We start from the raw sequence: 22,200 nt of genomic DNA on the forward strand, positions 1-22,200 counted from the left end.
TTGACATGTGTATATGTACATGTACAACTTTTGTTATAGGTAAGGCAACAGGGAGCAGAAAAATAACTGGTAGTTTTATTTATATGGGACAAAAATTCCCCTATGCTTTATATTAACTATACTGCACTCACAATATGACCTTCATATTTAACAATTGTTAAATCATTTTACGCAATTCAGCTTTAAAATTAGTTCAGTTATGAATAGTTGAATAACTTTTGGCTAGTGCTTCTATTTAACATCTCCGCAAAAGGCAACTACATACAGCTAAATTTTCTTATTCTTCTTCTTATAATTTATTAGATAGAAAGTATTCAAACATAATACTAGTTATTGTTCAGTAAAATTTATTACAAAAATTATGCTCATTTTGAATATAATTACAAAAGTGTTTCTAGTTCCGAGCTTTGGGAGTGCTACACATGCCCAAAAAAAGGTCCTGCTGCTTCCCAGTACACAGCCACATTGTTGTGTACACAGAGAAGGTCTGAGAAGCTGCGCTGTTAAAAAGAAAAAAAAAAAAAAGCAGCCTGACAATGTTTATCAAAACCTACTGAGATGCTATACATAAGGATACAATTTTATCTTTTCTGTTCATTCATCTGCAGATCAAAGGGATAAACGATCTGCAGATGATGTCAGTTAAAGAAAAAACTTACAGGTAAAAAAAAGCTTTTATGTTTTGTTTTTTAAATGAAATGTTTCTCGGTTTAACGCCTCAGTTTACTTTAAATCAGCCTGAATTACAGTGAGAGAAAAAATGTTTTTGATTCCCTGCTGATTTTGTATTTTTGCCCACTGACAAAGAAATGATCAGTCTATAATTTTAATAGTAGGTTCATTCTAACAGTGAGAGAAATAATAACAAAACAAAAAAAATCCAGAAGAACGCATTTCAAAAAAGTTATAAATTGATTTGCCTTTTAATGAGTGAAATAAGTATTTGACCCCTCCGTAAAACATGACTCCATGACCCATTTTTAATGCCCTGGCTGAGGGAAGAAGGTTCTCAACCAAGATTTGATGGTACATGGCCCCGTCCATCGTCCCTTTGATGCAGTGAAGTTGTCCTGTCCCCTTAGCAGAAAAACACCCCCAAAGCATAATATTTCCATCACTATGTTTGACGGTGGAGATGGTGTTCGTGGGGTCATAGGCAGCATTCCGCCTCCAAACACGGTGAATTAGGTTGATGCCAAAGAGCTTAAATTTTGGTCTCATCTGATCACAACACTTTCACCCAGTTCTCCTCTGAATCATTCAGATGTTCATTAGCAAACTTCAGACGGGCCTGTACATGTCCTTTTTTGAGCAGGGGGATCTTGCAGGCGCTGCAGGATTTCAGTCCTTCACAACGTAGTGTGTTACCAATTGTTTTCTTGGTGACTATGGTCCCAGTTGCCTTGAGATCATTGACAAGATTCTCCCGTGTAGTTCTGGGCTGATTCCTCACTGTTTTCATGATCATTGAAACTCCACAAGGTGAGATCTGGCATGGAGCCCCAGACCAAGGGAGATTGACAGTTATATTGTGTTTCTTTCATCTGTGAATAATCGCTACAACTGTTGTCACCCTCTCACCAAACTTCTTGGCGATGGTCTTGTAGCCCATTCCAACCTTGTGTAGGTCTACAATCTTGTCTCTGACATCCTTGGACAGCTCTTTGATCTTGGCCATGGTGAAGAGCTTGGAATCTGATTAATTTATTGCTTCTGTGAACCAAGTATCTTTTCAGGTAACAAGCTGAGATTAGGAGCCCTCCCTTTAAGAGAGTGCTCCTAATCTCAGCTCATTACCTGTATAGAAGACACCTGGGAGCCAGAAATCTTGCCGATAGGGGATAAAATACTTATTTCACTCAATAAAATGTACATCAATTCATAACTTTTTTGAAATGTGATTTTCTGAATTTTTTTTAGTCATCTGTCTCTCACTGTTAAAATAAATCTACCATTAAATTATAGACCGATCATTTCTTTGCCAGTGGGCAAACGTACAAAATCATCAGGGGATCAAATACTTTTTTCCACTCACTGTAGCTCCTTATTCTCCTTATCCATTAAATTATTATTTTCCTGCTGATTTTTTTTCTTTCTATTTTATTAACCATTAATATATACATTTTTTTGTTTTTACTTGTTTTGTTCACTAACCTTTTACAGGTTTCATATTTAAAAAAGCAACGCACAACTAAAAAACCACCCCACTTTATTTCATTTGTAAAAAACCTTGTAATGCCTAGTACCAGACACATAATTTAGTGTCACTGGTCAAAAGTTTAGTTTTGTTACGTTTAATTGTCTGAGGATTGTGAAACAAAATCATTGTTAATTACAAAAAATATGCCTGGTTAGTCCTTAAAACAACAATATATGTATTCTCTTGTTCTCTTAACCACTTCCCGCCCGGCCCATAGCAGATGACGGCCGGGCGGTGGTTCAGTTATCCTGACTGGGCGTCATATGACGTCCAGCAGGATAACATGCCGCCGCGCGCCCGCAGGGACGCGCATCGCGGCGGAGCTGTGTGTCAGTACACCGATCTTGGTAAAGAGCCTCTGGCGGAGGCTCTTTACCACGTGATCAGCCGTGTCCAATCACGGCTGATCATGATGTCAATAGGAAGAGCCGTTGATCGGCTTTTCCTCACTCGCATCTGACAGACGCAAGTAGAGGAGAGCTGATCAGCGGCTCTCCTGACAGGGAGGGTCTGCGCTGTTTATCAGTGCAGCCCCCCCTCAGATGACCACACTGGACCAACAGGGACGCCACTAGGACCACCAGGGAAGGGAGCAACATGTGGATGGCCAAGTATGTACCCCATGGCCATCCACATGTGCCCAATGTGCCCAGTCAGTGCCCAATCTGCGCCAATCAGTGCCCACAAATGGGCACTGATTGGCACCATTATATAGCAGTGATGCCCAGCAATGCCACCCTTAGGGGCATCAGTGCCATCAGTGCCACCCATCAGTGTCCATCAGTTTGCCACCTGTCAGTGCCCATCCATTCCCATCAGTGCCCACCTATCAGTGCCCATCCGTGCCACCCATAAGTACCCATCAACGCCACCTACGAATGCCCATCAGTGGCGCCTATTAGTGGCCATCGGTGCCACCTATGAGTGCCCATCAGTGCCGCATACCAGTGCCACCTATCAGTGCCCATCAGTGCCACCTATCAGTGCCACCTCATTGGTGCCCATCAGTGCCGCCATATCAGTGCCCGTCAGTGCAGCCGAATAAGTGCCCATCATTGAAGAAGAAAACGTACTTATTTACAAAAAATTTTAACAGAAACAAAGAAAAACTTGTTTTTTTTCAAAATTTTCGGTCTTTTTTTATTTGTTGCACAAAAAATAAAAACCGCAGAGGTGATCAAATACCACCAAAAGAAAGCTCTATTTGTGGGAACAAAATGATTAAAAAATTGTTAAAGTACATGGTAGCATGACTGCGCAATTGTCATTCAAATTGTGACAGTGCTGAAAGCTGAAAATTGGCCTGGGCGGGAAGGTGTCTAAGTGCCTGGTATTGAAGTGGTTAAGTAATGAAAAAGTTATCGCCAAATAAACCAGTCCATAGCAGAATTGTAGAATTTGCTCTGGCTCATAGAGGGTGAACAGGTGTGAGAGGTGAAGTGGTTAAAAACAGCTATGGAATTGGGTGGCTACAACCTACATCAATAACTCTACATAGGAAAGGTGTATAGGAGTTTAAAGAGGTTTGTCCCTCTTAGGCTAACGTGAAAAATTCTCTCCAACTTGTATTAACATAGAACCACCAGGGGTCGCTCTATCTGCACTTATGACAATCAGCCTAATATAGCAGAGTACACTATAAAAAGCTGATCAGCAGTTGTATAAGAGATGCACCCCTATTTATGGTTATAATTGCATAAAGAGAGGAAGGATGTTCCAGCTGCAGTTCTGAAGATGTTAAATCACTTTGGGGAAAAACAATATCTGCATTACTGATAGGATCTATGGTTGTTTTAATAGGATAGCAGCTACCATATATGATTATATACTTCGAATAAGTGAAAAATCACTTTAAATTAAATATTTGACTGGTCAAGCACTAGAATTTCCTGGAAAGTACTGAAAATCTAGTTCCTGTGCAACAATCATCACATATGTCATAATGTTGACTGTCTTACATGTGACAGACCCATCCAGCTAAATAGTACTAATGAAATCCATACATTTTATTGCTTTACAGTGCAAATGAAAAGGCCAGACTTTGCTTAGTGTTTTCCTTTAGAGATCCATTTGTCCTGCACCAGGCATCAGGACTATACAAGATCAGTGCCTTATAGTAAAATTGAAATAAGCATGATACCACATCCAAAAGTATATAGGTTAAAAAAGGAGATTAAATGTGAGCAATGGATTTTAACCAGTTGATTGTTTTTAAAATCATGATTGTAGTGTGCCTAAAGTGGTACCAGTAAAATCCATTCCTCACATTTAATCTCCCTTTTTAAGCACCAGGAATAGATGTCAAATGCTATTTTAACATGCCCAGGCATATATACATGATACAGGGCCAAGACTACTAAAGTTGTACCAACAGAGAATATGGTAACCTGGAAAGAAGGAAGAGGTGGGCAAGGAGGCCTAAAGTGTTCGTTAACACCCCACAAAAACAAAACCGATTCTGTTCCCTTAAATCATGTTATACAGCACGGTGCTTGTGCTGTGTCATTTGGTCCCCTGTATCACCTGTAATGTGCCTCCGTCATCCACAGCCCTGCTCTCTCCTCTGACAGTCTCTTCCCTCCCTGTCATCATGAGATTGCTTTCCTCCCCACCCCTCCCACCTCTATTCAGCTGCATAATGCAGCACATAGGAAAGGAATCACATGCAGATATGCTGCCATTAAATTGTAATGCCTCGTACACACGATCGGACTTTCCGAAAACAAAACCGTGGAATTTTGTTCGAAGGGTGTTGGCTCCAACTTGTCTTGCATACACACGGTCACACAAATGTTGGCCAACAATTACGAACGTGGTTACGTACAAGACATACTACGTGGTTTTTCAGCTCTTTAGCGCCACCCTTTGGGCTTCTTCTGCTAATTTCGTGTTAGTAGAAGTCTCGTGAGTGTTGATTCGTGCTTTTTTTTGCATTTTTCATTTAGCGCTATTATTATTGATATCACTTGAAAAAAGAAAAAAGCCTTTAAAAATGAGTTTGCAATAACTCCATCAGTATCACCAGCAAAGCAGCTTCATTATTATCCCATTAAAGAAGAAGAGAATTGTGCTCTGCATTTAGAGGTTTCATAATTTGCCACGTCACGAATGTTAATTCTCCATTACAAACGCTAGTTTACAAGACCGGCCGCTTCTGAGCAACTTTTGTTCGACGAACTTGTGTACACACGATCAGAAAGTCTGACAACAAAGTTTTGTTGGCTGAAAATTTGAGAACCTGCTAGCCAACATTTGTTGGCAGAAAGTCCGACAACAAATGTTTGATGGAGCATACACATGGTCGGACTTTCCGCCAATAAGCTCACATCCAACATTACCTGTCGGAAAGTATGACCGTGTGTAAAAGGCATAAGTGTTTGTAGAAATGAACAGGGGAAATACCTTTTTTGACACTGCAGCCGTGCGATCACATGATCCCCCTGTGCTGGTCAGCCTCGCTCTATAGAGAGAAGCGGGAGGGGCGGAGATTACCATGTGACATCAGCCGCCAAGCACAGGGGAATCTCTGCCCCTCCCACTTTTCTGCAAAGATCAAGGCTGGCCAGCACAGGGGGATCATGTGACCGCACGGCTGCAGTGTCAGAAAAGGTATTTCCCCTGTTCATTTCTAACAAACACACTTTCATTAATGGCAGCATATCTGCACGAGATACATGTAAAGTCACTTTAGTGACTTTACAAACACTTTAAAGTACAACTAAAGGCAAAACTTTTTTTTCATTTTGGATAAAGTGGAGAGGAATTAGAACACCTGTCCGTTTTCATTGCTGTGTATGCCTTAAGGAGATTCACCCTCTCTATTTGTCTTGTTTACCATTATTATTAAGTTAAAGTAAAAGAAATTACCAATTTTCTGTTGTCCCCAGAAAAGTGATAGTGGGGAAATCTTCCAATGGGGACACTAGTTCTGGTGACCTGGGTGTCCAAGGAATTCCCTTAATTTACAGGGATTTTCTCTCACTTCCCGTTTGGCCATTGGACAGCAAGTGATAGGAAATTTCCGCAATGGGACACAGATGGCGAAAAAAAATCTGTCAGGGGTTAAAACCCTCACTTGCTCTATCCAAAATGAGTTTTGCCTATAGTTCTACTTTAATAGCTTAATGCAAATGTGGACATATTTAAAAGGTCTAATAAAATGTATTTAAGAATTCACAAGAAAAAAATCATACCCAAGGCAAGACAGTACAGAAAAACAATCATAAATATATCTGACATACATACAACAAGCAAAAACAAGTAATATTCAAATTATGTCTTCACCATTTGACAGGAATTTCCAGAAATCACAGGTAATTTACCTTTATAAGAGCTGACCTTTTGAATCCAAGACAATGGATTCACCTTCATCAGTGCATATGGGATGCTGACTACATGCATGCGATTCATAACACTCTGCAAGACATAATAAATTTATTAATTGATTATTGAGATTCTAACAGGAACATTACATGATATGTATGTATGTATGTACGTATGTATGTCCTGCAGAAAACAGATACTCACAGTAAGCACTCCATGCCACAGGCCAGCATCTCTTTTAAAATCCAGAACATTAATCAATGTTTCCGCTAGAAGACAATAACAAAAGCTAAATATCATTTGCATTTTTACGGCCATACAGAAAAATATTTTTAAACAGGATATGTCTATACTTATTTTATTTGCTAGTAATTTACTTTTTTGGCCTGGGGGGGAAGCTGCACACAGGTTTTTTATCTTCATGTAAAGAATGCATTGAAAGTAAAAAAACTTTAGCCTTTAGAACCATTTTAACTGTTCACAATTAGCAAAACCTGTTAATGATCTCTATAAAGGCCTACACACAATCATAAAATCATATGAAAATCGTTAGATTGGTAGTACACAGCTTTTGAGAGCTGATCACGACAGTTCATTCGATATCATCCAAAGGGGACAAGCACAAAAATTTCTCTCATACAGTACCAGGTCGTTTGAGGTTTATTTAATCAGTACAGTTGTCAGTGAAAAATACAATACAAATACACTACAACACATTACATCACTTCAGAATTTTTATTCTGTCGTATGAGAATTTTTGTAACTTTAATAAACACCTAATTTTCCATATGAGATTAGCATCATCCGATAATCTCGTCATGTTTAGCAGGCATAAGGCTGTCCAGTTTAGAACATTAGTTGCACAAGAAGAACACCAAATACAGCTAAAACTAAAAGACACTGTTTCACCAATTTAAGATGATCCCATTTGTCACACTTACCTTCTGAATAACCACAGGCCTGTGTTAGGGCATGGCAATGAGCCAACATGGCTGACTGAGACACGGTAACCCCCATGGTACAGCCCTCTTTGCTGGTTTTGTACTGTACACAAAAGGTCAAATTAAGGAATTAAAGAAAATAATATAAATATATAATTATATATAAATCTAAATCATATCATATCATATCTATATGATAGATATATATATATATATATAATTGAAAATACATTATTTTGCCAGAAACAAAATTATAATTGACATTGACATGACATTGAATTTTCTGATTTGAGCAATGCTACAGCAGTAATGTAACAAAATCTTTGTGTCAGGGATTGTCCATTTTATGGTAACATTTCCAGGGAGACTACTGTCAATAGTAATCAGCAATTCTGTAATTTGTAAGTCTCCATAAGATTCAAACAAATAAGGCATATTATAGTTAATCAATGCAATAATTGAATGTTCATGCACATGGCATTAGCAGACTGTCTCCAGGAAACCTACCTCTAGGTCTTTCATTTAAGCTTCTACTAACACCTAAATTTGACCCAGGAAGAACACAGGAATTGATTCTTAGACCACAGGTTATATGTGGATACCTTCCGGTGACTGGACACTGGCAAAAGCTTTGCTGGGAACCATACTTAGTGTACCCATATTACCCTGCCCAGTGCATGGGGTGCTAGTTATTTAGAAAGACATCACAGAGCAAGAGAGGGGACTTGTGTCCTGTACTACAAGCCAAGATACAGAATTTGCAGCTCCTGGGGTTTGCATTGTGCAGGTTTGGTCTTGGCATTAACAGGAAGAACTTGGCTAAGTAGTAGAGTGGCAGAACGTCCCCTAGATAATGCGTTTGCATGTGCATATTGGGAATATTCCCTGATTTTGATTTTGACAAATTTCTAACAATTTTTTTGCATGAAACTTTGTTTAGTGCCAGGAAATTGGTAGTCCATCACTGGATACAGGCTCTTCCCCTTACATTGGAAGAGTGGATAACTGACAATAATTCTCTCCCTCTTAAGAGATGAATATATGTGCACAGAGGCTGCTCTACCAAATAACAAAAATTGGGATCAATGTTTGCAAACCGTAGACACCTGCTCTTAAGTCCTGAAGATCTAGACCCACTCACTGTGTTCAGTACAGTTATACAAATGTGTCTGTTGTGAACCCTTATTGGGGCAGGGAGGGAATGCTTCTCTGATTACTTGGGGATATACTCCTAGTGCTGCCAGTCTTAGGCCCAATTGTGCAGGCCTTATTTATTATCTTATGCTTTTCTTTGTATTTCTAAATCTCACCAAGGTGTTGTTATTTTTGTTTTTATTTATATTTCATTCAGTTGTATGTAACCATAAATGCTATCCTGTACTTTGTATTAAGCAGGTTATATTTGCCTGTAATCTCTTGCTTGTCATCAATAAACATTTTGTCAGAGCTCCACTCAAAAAGGGAAAGTTCCACTCTAAGGACGCTCCTCTTGGGTCTGGGTGCCATAGGAAAATACCACGGCCCTTGACCTGTAAAGCGCCAAGTGGCTAACTCACTTGTTGCACCATGTAGCAAGGCAAGCACCAAATGAAGGATCCAGTACCCAGAAGAACTTTACAGGCTGGCCTTGCTTCTGCGGGGTCCCATCTAGTTCCCAAGATGTGGGTAAACAATCCAGAAACTGCTGAATCAGCAATATGGCGATAAGCAGTTAGATCTTAATGGAAGTGTCAGTGGAAGAAGGAAAAAAATCCCCTTATTGAAGTTCATTGAAGAACACAGGAAGTGGAGTTATACTGCCACCTATAGGCAGCAACAAAAAACTGTAGGCAAGCCCAGAATGAACTGCTAGCAGCCTGCCTCAGTTTCGTAGCAAAGCAATACATAGAGCAGGATTATAAATCAATGGGGGGGGTTTGGGCAACAGGACCTGATTTTGACCGGTACCCGCTCCCACTTCCTTTCTGACCGCCTAGGCGATCAGAGCGGAGGTTCTCCTCCCTCCCCCCTGCCATCTTTTGGGACACGCGACAGATCCCAGAAGACTGCATCCACCATTCACAATGCACAGCGCTGCTCGCGCATGCGCAGTGGGCACCTGGCTGTGAAGCCGCAAGCTGTCACAGCTGGGTGCCCATAGTGAAGATGCCGACGCAGAGGAAAGAAGAAAGCAGGTGAAACTGACTGGGGTGAGCACACCACTGGATCGTGGGACAGGTGAGTGGCTGTTGCTTTTTTTAAGTCAGCAGCTACAGTTTTTGTAGCTGCTGACTTTTATTTTTTTCAAAGGAGACTGGAACTCCTCTTATATTCCACATGCATAGGCTAAAAAGGCATCAAAAAAGTGTCAGGAGGGGTGAATAACTCTTGGAGTTGGGTCAATCAATGTATAAGGCTCCAGCTGGCCTAATCAAGAATAAGTAAAGGCGTTCTAGGAATAGCCTCTTTTTTTTTTGGTCCTATAAGAATTTCTGGGGGATATGGAGCACTAGGTGTAGCTAGCCAGAGACTAGTATGCGCTACAATACACTAGTTACTGAGTTCACAGTAGCCAGCATGTGGCAAGAAGCTGAAGAAATTAAATTCTGGCAATGAAAAATCTTCAGCAGACTCCACTAAAATATCAGCATTCCTCTTGTCTTCTGCAAATGGAGGTGCGCCAGACACTTCAGGTTGTAACGCAAAAAAGTAGTCAGGGGGACTACAGGCAAAAGAGCGTTTACAACTGTTAGCTCAGAAGTGGCAATTGTCTTTGGAATAGATCATGGTGACAGAGAATTCTGCTTTAGTCAGACAGGCTGCATGTTGCTCATCTGTGAAGGAGCCTGATTCAGAGAGATGACAGTGTGTAAGATCTTGCTCCAGAAGAAGGGAAAAGCTATCAACCTGAGAGGAAATTAGAGCTTCCCCAGGGCCTGCAGCTGAATCCCCACTGTTTGTTCCTTGTGCTTCTGCTCCCAAGTGTCTGTAATCCAAATGAAGATATTCCCCTGGGAGTTACTCAGGGAATGGATGTGCAGTGAGGGGGTTCAGCGAGTCCAGCATGCAGAAACCACAATAATCCAGGCGCTGAGTTCTTGCGGCTGTGTCTCTGAGGTATCAGGCAACAGTTGTGTTGCCAAATATCAGCCTGCCATGTTGGCCAGAAGTGCACATTTTGAGTCTTCTAAGCTAAATGCCACTAGCCCGAGAGGAACTTCTGAAAGCAAGATGGAAGAAAAGACCTTCAAACTTAAACAGTTAAATGTTATAATAACATTGCGTCATAAGGCTAAATAAAGTGGAACAATAATAATCAGGGTTAAAACACTTAAAGTGTAGATTATCTCATAACCCGTGCATTCAAAAGAAAATGTGTGCTTAGCACCGTCTTGTAGGATGCAAGGATGTAATATAGTGTTTACTACAGATCCAAAAAGACATGTATAGCCAGAAACCAGTATGTAAGGGTGCAGTCTTACATTGTCGACAGGCTTTGCCCATGATGGTTGGCATACCCCCAATAGGGTTTTCAGGGTCTGGGTGCCATAGGAAATACCATGGCCCTTGACCTGTAAAGCACCATGTGGCTAACTCACTTGTTGCACCATGTACCAAGGCGAATACCAAATGAAGGAGCCAGTTCCCCAAAGAACTTTACAGGCTGGCCTTGCTGCTGCGGGGTCCCGTCTAGTTCCCAAGATGTACATCGTAGGTAAACAATCCAGAAACTGCTGAATCAGCAAGGCGATAAGCAGTTAGATCTTGATGGAAGTGTCAGTTGAAGAAGGAAAAGGAAAAAAATCCTCTTATTGAAGTTCATTGAAGAATACAGGAAGTTGAGTTATACTGCCACCTATAGGCGGCAACAAAAAAAAACTGTAGGTAAGCCCAGAATGACTCCCTACCGCTAGCAGCCTGCCTCAGTTTCGTGGGAAAGCAATTCATAGAGCAGGATTATAAATCATAGGAGCGCATGTGTTCTGTGATGAACTCCAAGAAAATGATTTTATGGCAAGTACAACATTTTTTTTTTCCTTCACCTCAATATGGGACACAAGAACTTACTCATCTTCAAGATGTTCAAAAGCAGTCCAACTGAGGAGTGGGGAACACAAGAAACAATAGCAAATAGACCAATGAAAACAACAGAAAACTGGGGACTGCCTGCAGCTCAAATATCTGCCTGAAGTGCTTTACAGCCAAAGTTGGCATCAGATAAGGCTGCAACATCCACCTGGCAGAACTTGGAGAATGTGTGAACAGAAGTCCAAGTTGCAGCCTTGCAAATTTGGTGAACAGATATTTGATGCCGCAAAGCCCAAGAAGTACTCACAGATCTAGTAAAGTGCTTTGACAGGAACAATTGGAACTCAATTCTTGAGACCATAAGCTTGGATGATGACCTGTCTGAGCCACATAGAGATATAGAGATGGTGGAATGAGAAGCTAGTGCACCTTACAGGGTTCATACAAGATTACAAAAAGGGAATTGGTTGTCCTGAAACAAGCAGTAGCTGAGAAAAAGGCTCTCAAGCCTAAGCCACATTCAGACCTCGAAGGGAAATTTCCCATTGGTAAACTGGTGACAATCTGTCCTGGAGTCCCACTTAAACTATAAAATACCTGTAGAAAAGAAAATAAAAAGTATACCTTTCCTCTGGCCTTAGAGGGACAGGGCATGACGTGATCCTTCTCTGATAATATCCTAGGGCAGCCCTTAATATTTCCACTCGTCTGCTCATATTAGGAGAGTGTGAAGCAGCATCGGTGGGGGGAGGGGGATTAAACGGGAGCCGATTCTCCTCCCAGCCTCAGCCCCCTGCACACAGGCCTGGCATACAGCGGAAGTTGGCAAAGAACTAGATGGGGCGGGAGGGGGATTGGGCGGTTTACTTTTCCTATTAACAAGCTGGTGATTGGTTGTTTGTACCGCCAGTTAAGAAGAAAAGTTAACTTTGGCAGCTCCCACTCCCCTTGCCAGTGCTATACTTCGCTGTATCTCTCGCTGTATCTCTCTCTCTTTCTCTGCATCCTAAATCAGTGAAAGTGTCATTCATTGGTTTTAATTTTTTTTAATGCTATATTTAATATAGCATTAAAATATTTACTTAACAAGGCAGTAATGATGTGTACATTGCCTATAGTAGCCAATCTTATTTTATCCTGATTTTATTTATCACAGATCAATGAAATATGCTTTATGCTAATAGTTAAAATTGTTGTTGTTAATATTTATTTTTGTAACTTAATGCTGCATAAAACAATTAACAGTGTAATTTCATGAGATAATTTACGAGGGCATGTTTAGGGGCGGGTGAGGGTTGGGTGGGGCAACTGGTGGCAAGTAACTCTTAAGGCCTGGCTAGTAACTCAGGACTTGAAATTTTGAGCCCTATCCTAGGGAATGGTGAGCACTCCAAATCTTGTGAGAAGACACTGCAGAACAGGGCTTGTAACCTCTTCTCATGAAGATTTGGAGAACTCTACTTTCCAGATTTTACTAGCGGTGCAGCAATGAGGGGGTTTGGGGTATCACACTTGAACAACAGACTTTAAAATTTAAGTTCAAGGCCAGCCTTACTGCTTTAACAAGTAAACCACCCGATGATCAAGGCATAGTCTGTAGAAAACTACATTAAATTGTACCTCTATATACGCTGCATCATTACTTGCATCTCTGATATGTGGATGCCAATCCTTGGGAGGCTTCATTAAGTGCTTTCCATCAATAACAAACCATGCCAAACGAGGCCAGCCTGTAAGAGAGAACACTTATCATAAATATATATTTTTAAATATTTGATTTTATGTATTTCAATTATATTACAGTTCTGTGATGTGCAAGACAACTTTTCTCCTTCAAGTTGCTTTTTAAAAGGTAACCTTATGTTGTTCACAGCCAGCACCCTAGGAGCCAATTATAGCTGTGCTTTCTTATAATGTGGCTCACAGTAACCCCTTAGCAGGTACTGAATGCCAGTTTATATGGAAAATAATACATTACAGTGCTAAAATTTGATTAGCTACAGTAAAAACTATAAGGGACAATCAACTCTGAGTAAGAGAGCTGGTCCACCCTCCAGTCACATTTTTATTTGTTTTTAGCTTTAGATAGAGTAAGGATGACTTAAAAATGTTGTAAGCTTTTTGTCTCTGTCTGTGACACCAATGCAAGAAATGAGGTTTGGAAGTCACCAGGAAACAAAAGTATGAACTGCATTAAAAATATTAATTTCTAATTCGTATACACCTCTACTAAAAACGTGTTTTTGTCTAAGTTGATGTTGGAGAGGTTGGTCATAATGTCCTATGCAACCAATAAAAAGGTTTTTGTTGGAGTTGGACTTTAACTTTCTCACAGTTTGTGTGACTCTATACTTGTTAAACTTGGATGTGGCTCCTGAGTTGTCAAAAGGAGAGGATACAGCTTATATATTTTCTTTGTCACATGTGATCAGCTCACTGATTACCTTTGAATGTCACAACTTCCCCTGTTTGGGCTTTAGGCAGTCCTTTTTGGCAGACATCAGTGGTAAGAGCAAGTGATACCCCACAGCTACCCAGGAGGAATCCGATCTGCTGACCGCCAGCATCCTGCAGAGAAGTAGGTGTATACAATCATGTGTACGTATATTGTACATCAGGTGTGTGTTTTATTACCCTGGGCTGTCAATTAGTTTTCATTACCTTCCTAGTCAGTGGCACTTCAATAGGCACAGGAATAAGGTCTGAAAGGAGGCATCCATAAAATGCTACCATAAACATCACAGGGTCACTGTTGGGAAATACAAGTGCCACCTGCAAAACAGAAGAAATTACTATTCATTTCTTTACTGCATCATTCTCAAAATTGTGAACTCCTCTATGTGATTTCTAGCTGTGCAAAAACACAATTAGGCCTCATGCACACGGACGTTTTTACAGCCGCTTTTTTGAAGCTTAAAAAGGCCTGTCTATGTTAGTCTATGGCTTCATGCCCACCTAGGCGTTTTTGAGCTGCAAATGGCATAAGCGTTTTTAAGCTGTTAAAAAAAAAAAAAAAAAAAAAAAACCAGGACCAGTGGGTTCTGAGAGACGTTTTTCAGCCATAAAAACGCTCTAACGTTGATAAACGCTCAAAAACGCTCAAAAATGTCACTCACCAACGTTTTTTAACGTTTTTGATCCATTGTAAAAAAAAAAAAAAAAAACGCTAAAAAACGATAACGCGGAAAAACGCTAATAAACGCTAAAAAACGCTATTGCAAAAACGTTGAAAAAAGCTGAAAAAAGTTTTTAAAAAATCACTGCAAAGATACTGGCGTTTTTCATAACGTTATTTTATCATCCTGTGTGCATGAGGCCTTAGTGCCAGAAAATTATATACTTTAGATGTAGTTTCATCTAAACAAAAATAGAGTGTATATAAAAAAAAAACAATGCCCCCACTCTCCTCAAACTAATCTTACTACATTTCAAATACTGTATATCATGCAATGTTTATTTGAATCAATGTAACATAGCCCAAAGTTCCCAAAAACAATGTTCACATATTACGTTAACTAGTTCAAAATCCAAAGACAGGTATTCCAACATAAATTCCTCCAAGTGCATGCACCACCTCAAATTAGCAATCTGTTCATCAACAAGTAGATAAATCTCTAAAGCAGTCTCCACCAACACCTGAATATTCAGAAACTCCCCAAACAAATTTGACCCCTATTAACTAGGCGGCCATATTAGCATGCAAAGTTAAATATCCAGTAAGGTTAATCCACAATTGCCCCGTTAATCATTATGTGTGTGGTAAGCCACGTAAACAATGCAAATAAATGGGACATCATTGTGTTGGTTACATTAGATGCATGGATTACAGCACATTTGCCAGAAATTGGCTATGTTAAATTGACACACATGAACAATATACGATATATGTATATAGTTGTGAATAATATTAGTAGCTTCTTCTTGGAACGTAACTTGGCTATAATAGTCAGTTAATCCCAAGCATCGTTTCTACTTATCCTTAAGTTAAAAAACGATGAACATTAATAAACCTGTCGTACATAACCCAACTCATATTTTGGACTTAAAGTGGATGTAAACCCACTCTCATCCTTTCTAAACTACTGACAGTGGTTATCTATAAGGATATACATGCCTCCTGCATGTATTCTTACCTGTCAAGTGTCTCCCCTCTGTCTGTTATGAGACCCGAAAAACTGCAGATTCTCTGGGTGGGTCTGTTGTCCGGAGCACCTCTACACTCCCTTTGTCAACATGCATTTTCTCCTGTGTATTTCTTACACTGAACTTCTGCTATGATCAATAACAGCCAGTCAAAACCCCAAAAAGTCACCACATGACTTCAGCATGTCCAATCATGCTGAGGTGTGGAGCAGCCAATCCTGGGAGAGCTGGAGAAGAAAGGGAGGAGGGGATCTGAAGTACACAGAATGCCTGTCTCAGGCTCCTGCATGAGATATGTAAATCACCTGTCACTCACAGCAAGGGGGAAGAACTGACTACTATTTCTGTTATTATTAAATTAAATTATCAGAGGAATTACTTTTTTTTTAACTGGAGATTTACAGCTCCAGATAATCAATTTAGGAGCATGTGACACTGTGTGAGCACATCTGAATGCTGTATAGATGTGCACAGGAAACGGTTTTCTATAGTAGACTCTAAAGTGGTATTAAACTTAAAAAGCAAAAAAAGGCTAACGCTCAGGGTTTTTACATCAGGAGGGACCTTATCAGTCTCTTCTGCCATAGATGCTTCCTGATGCCCCTCAGCAGTAATGTACACTGAGCCATGCAAGTGCAGCTCATAGCACATTACAGCACCCGCTCTATGCCATGGTGATGTGACCACTGTGCGTGTGCGCAGGAGTGACGTCATTGCGGCCTAACAGACAAAACCCAAAACTAGGGTTCCTCCAGAGGTTGCTAGGGGTTCCCTAAGCAATGAGCAGTTTCTGCTTGTCAAATAATTTCTTGCGGACACAACTGAAATATATATTTTTATTTTTTTTTAACAGAAAGCCCACTAATATTTATAGCTATCTGTAAGTGGGTAATTCTTCCCACTGACCACAAGTTTATGGAGCATTCAGTGACTATCACGCTAATATATCATGAGTTGTAGATATAGTGATTTTTAGTAGGGCTCCTTGAGACCAGAAAGATATTTTAAGGGTTCCTCTGCGTGTGTTGAAAAGGTTGAGAAATATTGGGTTATAGGTCATTTGTTAGCTAAGAGTTAAAGTGGAAGTTCATCCAAAACACTAAACCTACTCTCAGCCACATTCTAAACCTTATCAATCTAACCCTGTATTAAAAAAAAAAAAAATCGCTATACTTACCTTTTCTGGAGCCAATTCAGTCCAGTCTACAGTGGCAGATGCTGTGTAGAGAGAGACAGCCGAAAATAGTTGGGAAATTCCTGGGAAGTGATGCCACCCATAGAGTTACTAGAGGGCTTCCATTGTCGACTTTCTCTCCTGCATACACCTACATGGTGAAGCCGCCACTGACAGCTCAGGGACCGAATAGGAGCCGCTGCAGTACAGCCAAGTATAGCGAGCTCTTTACAGGGCTAGATAGATTTAGAATGAGTAGGTTTAGTGTCCCTGAGAACAAATGTATGACCTTTTTTCTAGGTAGGATGATCCAACCTTCATTCACAATGTCCTTGCTGTATTTTTGGTGCAGTCACAGTGTTGGGAAGATGCTCACCCTATCTCCAGGTTTAAGAAGCGATTCATTCTTGTTGGTCAGCTTGTTCATCAAAGTGTAGGCCAGTTTAACACTTCTACTCCACAATTTTCCTAAATACAAAAATAAAAAAATAAAATAAAAAACAATATTTATGGGCAGCCTGAAGACGAGAAACAACCTCAAATTCCATCACATGACTACATGCTGGAAAGCTTTCTTAGGCTAGGTTCACACAAGCCAAAGCTCTGAAAAGAAATCTGTGGTAGATTAGTTTTCAAAGTGAGGCTAAGCAGCCATTGTCAGGCTTTTAGGTTTTGATTGAAACCAAACAAGCAGCGCTACAACCCAGTCAGCTCCCCTCAGCAGGGAAGTTCTCATACTGGTGTCTTGCTCTCAGTCTCTGCAACACATAGAATTCCAAAAAAAAACGGCAACACAGTGAACTGAGCGAGCCAAGCTTTTGATTCATTGTTGCGGCGGACCCAATTGACTACAAAGGCCGAGTTTGATAGGCGCTGCAGCCTGTCAGCTCAGTATGTTGTTTAAATTTTGATGGGGCAATACGGAAGAGAAGAAGATGGTAACTCATTAATTTTAGTGTATAAAGTTTTGCTTGAGCTATTAAACTTTGTAAACAGACTTTTTAAAACAAAGGAGATAAGAAAACCAAGATAGGGAGCCTAAAGCTCCACCTGCTGGGTGGATGTGAAAATAAAAAAAATATTCATGAGAAATATTTATTTATTTATTTCAGTTACTTATATAGCGCCGTCAATTTACGCAGCGCTTTACATATACATTGTACATTCACATCAGTCCCTACCCTCAAGGAGCTTACAATCTAAGGTCCCTAACTTGCATTCATACATACTAGAGACAATTTAGATAGGATCCAATTAACCTACCAGCATGTCTTTGGAGTGTGGGAGGAAACCGGAGTACCCGGAGGAAATACACGCAGGCACAGGGAGAACATGCAAACTCCAGGCAGGTAGTGTCGTGGTTGGGATTTGAACCAGCGACCCTTCTTACTGATAGGCGCAAGTGCTATCCACTACACCACCGTGCCCAAATCAACCAAACAGATCCACTAGACACAATGCAAAAAAAAAACTAAAAAAATCTCTTTTCTTCACTCAAGAGTTACTTCACTTTTGTTCACAAGAGCCAGAATCCTTTCATCATCCAAAAAAGAAAAAAAGGAGGGGCGCTTCTTACCATAGGTGAGAGTGTAGATTGCTTTCCCAGTGGTGTCCAAGGAAGTAAGACATGGTGTCTTGGGCTGAGTAGTCCCCCACCGATGAAGAGCAGTTAACAATGATGGAGGCCAGTTAGAAACAACGCCCAGAGGTTCCCCCTTAAGCAGTGCCATCTCTGCACCTTCTGGTTTTGGTTGGTTGGGATCTGGCTGCTGAACTGCACAATAAAAAAAAGAAAAGGATAGAATGAGGATCCACACTGCTTCAAAATTTCTGAACTCACCAGGAATTAATATTTCGCCACCATTAATACCTTCCAGGAGCTCTTCAAAATCGTCCACAAAGAACTCTCTGAGTGGGGGACGCTTTGGTCTTTTTAATGTATTGAGGAGCTGTTGAATTTTGGAAGAGACTCTACTGTTTACTGGCACACCTATAGGGGAGGAACAAGGGGGTCAGACCACTGTGTACATGTCAGGTTAGCATGACTACTCGAAGCATCTAATAATACTAACGCACCATCTGCTGTTTCTAATATGCTGGTGTTGAACCCCTGTGGCACGCCACGAACAGATGCCACCTGTGGACGTTCATGAAGAGAATTTCCTAGGAGTCCGGTAGTCACGTCAGGTGGTGCAGAAACACTCTCTGGTTATCAGGATGAAGAACATGACACATGGTTCTGATCACAGTCTGAAACCTTATGAAGTCACCCAATGAGCAATACCCGTCTTTGTCACTGCCATGACACAATGAACCCAATTTATATATTAAAAAAAAGCAGCCAGTCAGGTTCCAATAACCAGGACCAGTGGGTTACTATGGGCACGGGATATTTCTCTTGCTACAAAAATAGTTTTTAAAATTAACCCTGACCTATGTATAAACAAAAAAAAAATGCCTTTTTAGGTATATCAAATTAGAAGATTTGGAAAAAATATATACTGTCACCAACCTTTAATAATCCTTACACTGTGCCATGCATGTACCAACTGCTATCTTGACAAATGGCCTTCAGCCTTGTTGGCTAGTATAATATTGTTAAATTGTACCATATCATTTGGCAGCACATGCCCGATACTGACCTATCTGGGCATGTGCCATGAGGTCTGCCAGCATGGTGGCAGCTGCGATGACAGAGCAGCTGTTGGAGGCGGCAGGCTTGGCTCCTGGGTGGGATGAGGTGGAAGATGCTGATGATGAGGTGGAGGAGCCCTGGGTTACTCTGCTAATCCAGGGCTCTACGCTGGAATGGCCTTGAAGCGGAGTGGATGTGATGCGTCCCTGACGGAGCAATGAGCCCTCATCCTCCGAAGCTGACGAGGTGTCTGTGAGTAAAATAATCATGACAGCTGAATAACAGTGATTGTACAAAGGTCAAAACATTTAGGACCAAACAAACCAGACAATTCAAAAGAAAGGGGGAATCAAGTCTACTGTACACAGGAGTCAATCTTCATTACTAAAGGAGCATATCAAGACATACGATGGTGAGCGGACATGTATCTAAAGTCACTCAGGGAATAAGAATTAGAATGTACAATTACCTGGTGGAGTGTAGGTCTCTAGAGAAGACTGGACAAGAGCTGAGCGCCTTTTAGAAGGCATAGGCATTTTTCTCTCCTTGTATTTGGCCAAAGCTGCTTGTACGGCTTCTGTGTGAACATCTGCACAGGTGAACGCAAAGATGGGGTTAGGGAGGATTTCTTACAAAACCAATGCAAGCAATGTGATTATACTAATAATTCTTTAATAATGTAAGGGATAACCTGTCACTAAGCATGATATTCCAAGTATGCCTCTCCATGATTTGCCTATATATTTTAGAGGACAGACCTGAACGTTGTACCCAGACCCATCTCAACAAACAGGAATAGGATGCAATGTTTGCAGTTTTCAACGCCCAGGTAAACTTAGATATGGATATTAAAGTGGGGCTTGCATCAGATCATTTTTTTCATGTTAAGTGCTTTCTAGCACAGAAATGTGTAAGACTTATAGACAGGGCTTGACAAATTTGCTTTGAATCTAGGAGCCAGCTAAAAATGTTAGGAGCTAGTTTTTTTTTTTTTTTAACCAACAAAGCTGACAGGTAGAACATGTAACATGTTTCCGAAGGTGAACGTATCCTTTAACCCTTTCACCGCCAGAACAATTTTTTTGCAGACATCATTTTAGGCCTGAAGATTACATAAAACCCCCAAACATTATATATTTTCTGAAAGCAGACACCCTAAGACAGGGATAGGCAACCTGGGGCCCTCCAGCTGTTGCAGAACTACAAGTCCCATCATGCCTCTGGGAGTAATTGTAACTGCCAGCCTTGCAATGCCTCAAGGGAAATGTAGTTCCACAACAGCTAGAGGGCCCCAGGTTGCCTACCCCTGCCCTAAGAGAATAAAAAAGTGGTAGTTCCAATTTTTTATGTCACGCAATATTACCGCAAAAGGTATGGGAAACACAAAATTTCAGTAAAAAAAAAAAAAAAAAAAAACCACACATTAAAAGTTAATTGTAGGGGGCACAAAAAAACACAATAAATTACCTAATTTTTTGGTAAAATAAAAAAAGTAGAGATTTCACCGAGTAAATAGATACCCTACATGTCAAACCTTAAATTTGTGCGCGCCTGTGAAATGGCGACAGACTTCAGTACACTATATTTTCCATAGGCAACGCTTTAAAAGCCCCCTATAGGTCTTCAGTTTAGCGTTACATTCCGATGTGTGCGACGATATGTAAAATGTGTATTGCAATGAACGTTTTCAGGCGTAGTCACCCGGTTGCGTGTGTTTACGTTTGTACATGCATATATGTGGGGCTGGGGGAAGGGCTTTTATGTGCTTGGGTGTAACTTCAATTTTTTACAAGAAAAAAAAAAATGTGTTTCTTTTTACGCAACTTTTTTTTCCCGTATGTGAAGATTTTTTTGGTGACAGGTTTTCTTTAATGAGGGTCTAAAACACTGTACTGCATTATATTCTTTTCTGACCGCGAAAGTCAGGGAAACTGTCAACGGGGACCTCGAAGTGATGTCACACTTCCGCGTCAACGACCAGAAGGGGAGAAGAACGGACATGTGTCCACTCCCCCCCCCCCCCCCCTCTACCTGGTGGCACCTGCCTTCAACTGCTTTTTTTTCCCAGAAGGATGAAGCCATCTTTGTTCAGACAGGATTTAAGAGCAGCATCTACTACCTTTATTGAAATGCTGAACATTGTGCTAACAAATGTTTGACACAGGTCAGCCCTGCTGCTATACCTTTGCGCCCTATGGTTTGACATAGTTATAACGTTACAATTTGATCACTCAGAGGAGACTGAGAAAATATTTTCTCCAGCCTGCAACAGATGGATGACATCATCACAGCTCAGACAAACTAAATAATAAAAAGGTACAACTTTTTGGAAAAAAAAAATGTTTTTTTATTCTGCATAAATATATTCTTGGCATATTTGACTTGAAAAGTTACAGAAAAGGTCTACTTTAACCACTGCTTTTGTGTCTGTGGTTTGCCGATTTAACAATATAGCGCTGAAATACCCTATAGACTGCACACATTTTCATTATGCTGGAAAATCTCAGTTTTGAATATCAAAACATTTCTGAAATGTATAAATGTCTGCAGAATTTATCTTTGCTTGGGTGGTAAACCCAAATAAGTCTTTATGAATACATAATTTTGCTTTCAAATAATATGCTATACATGTCTACCTGAATATATTTTGTTCATTTAATCAAGACATGTACTTAAAGTGGTTGTAAACCTCAAACATGAAATATGAACAAAGCATATGCCTCTATAGTGTGTACTTGTCTCAATTAAGAGCACTAAGGGGGGGTTATTTACGAAA

General features: G+C 40.4%; 1 protein-coding gene across 4 annotated transcripts in view; it reads right to left on the reverse strand.

Annotated features, from left to right (window-relative positions):
• Window positions 1-22,200, reverse strand: part of DIP2A (disco interacting protein 2 homolog A) — a 146,546-nt gene that overhangs the window by 46,279 nt on the left and 78,067 nt on the right. For 3 of the 4 annotated variants that reach the window (XM_073633689.1, XM_073633688.1, XM_073633690.1), the window contains exons 4-15: window positions 19,894-20,013; window positions 19,432-19,674; window positions 18,866-18,994; window positions 18,660-18,779; window positions 18,366-18,563; window positions 17,166-17,257; window positions 14,134-14,244; window positions 13,917-14,040; window positions 13,093-13,202; window positions 7,465-7,567; window positions 6,728-6,792; window positions 6,523-6,616 (exon numbers count right to left, since the gene is read on the reverse strand). In XM_073633689.1, the coding sequence (XP_073489790.1) occupies window positions 6,523-6,616; window positions 6,728-6,792; window positions 7,465-7,567; window positions 13,093-13,202; window positions 13,917-14,040; window positions 14,134-14,244; window positions 17,166-17,257; window positions 18,366-18,563; window positions 18,660-18,779; window positions 18,866-18,994; window positions 19,432-19,674; window positions 19,894-20,013 (1,509 nt within the window). The remainder of the gene's footprint in view (window positions 1-6,522; window positions 6,617-6,727; window positions 6,793-7,464; window positions 7,568-13,092; window positions 13,203-13,916; window positions 14,041-14,133; window positions 14,245-17,165; window positions 17,258-18,365; window positions 18,564-18,659; window positions 18,780-18,865; window positions 18,995-19,431; window positions 19,675-19,893; window positions 20,014-22,200) is intronic. The other variant, XM_073633691.1, reaches the window with a different exon arrangement.

This window comes from Aquarana catesbeiana, linkage group LG06 (assembly GCF_042186555.1).
Source record: "Aquarana catesbeiana isolate 2022-GZ linkage group LG06, ASM4218655v1, whole genome shotgun sequence".
Classification (NCBI taxonomy): Eukaryota; Metazoa; Chordata; class Amphibia; order Anura; family Ranidae; genus Aquarana; species Aquarana catesbeiana.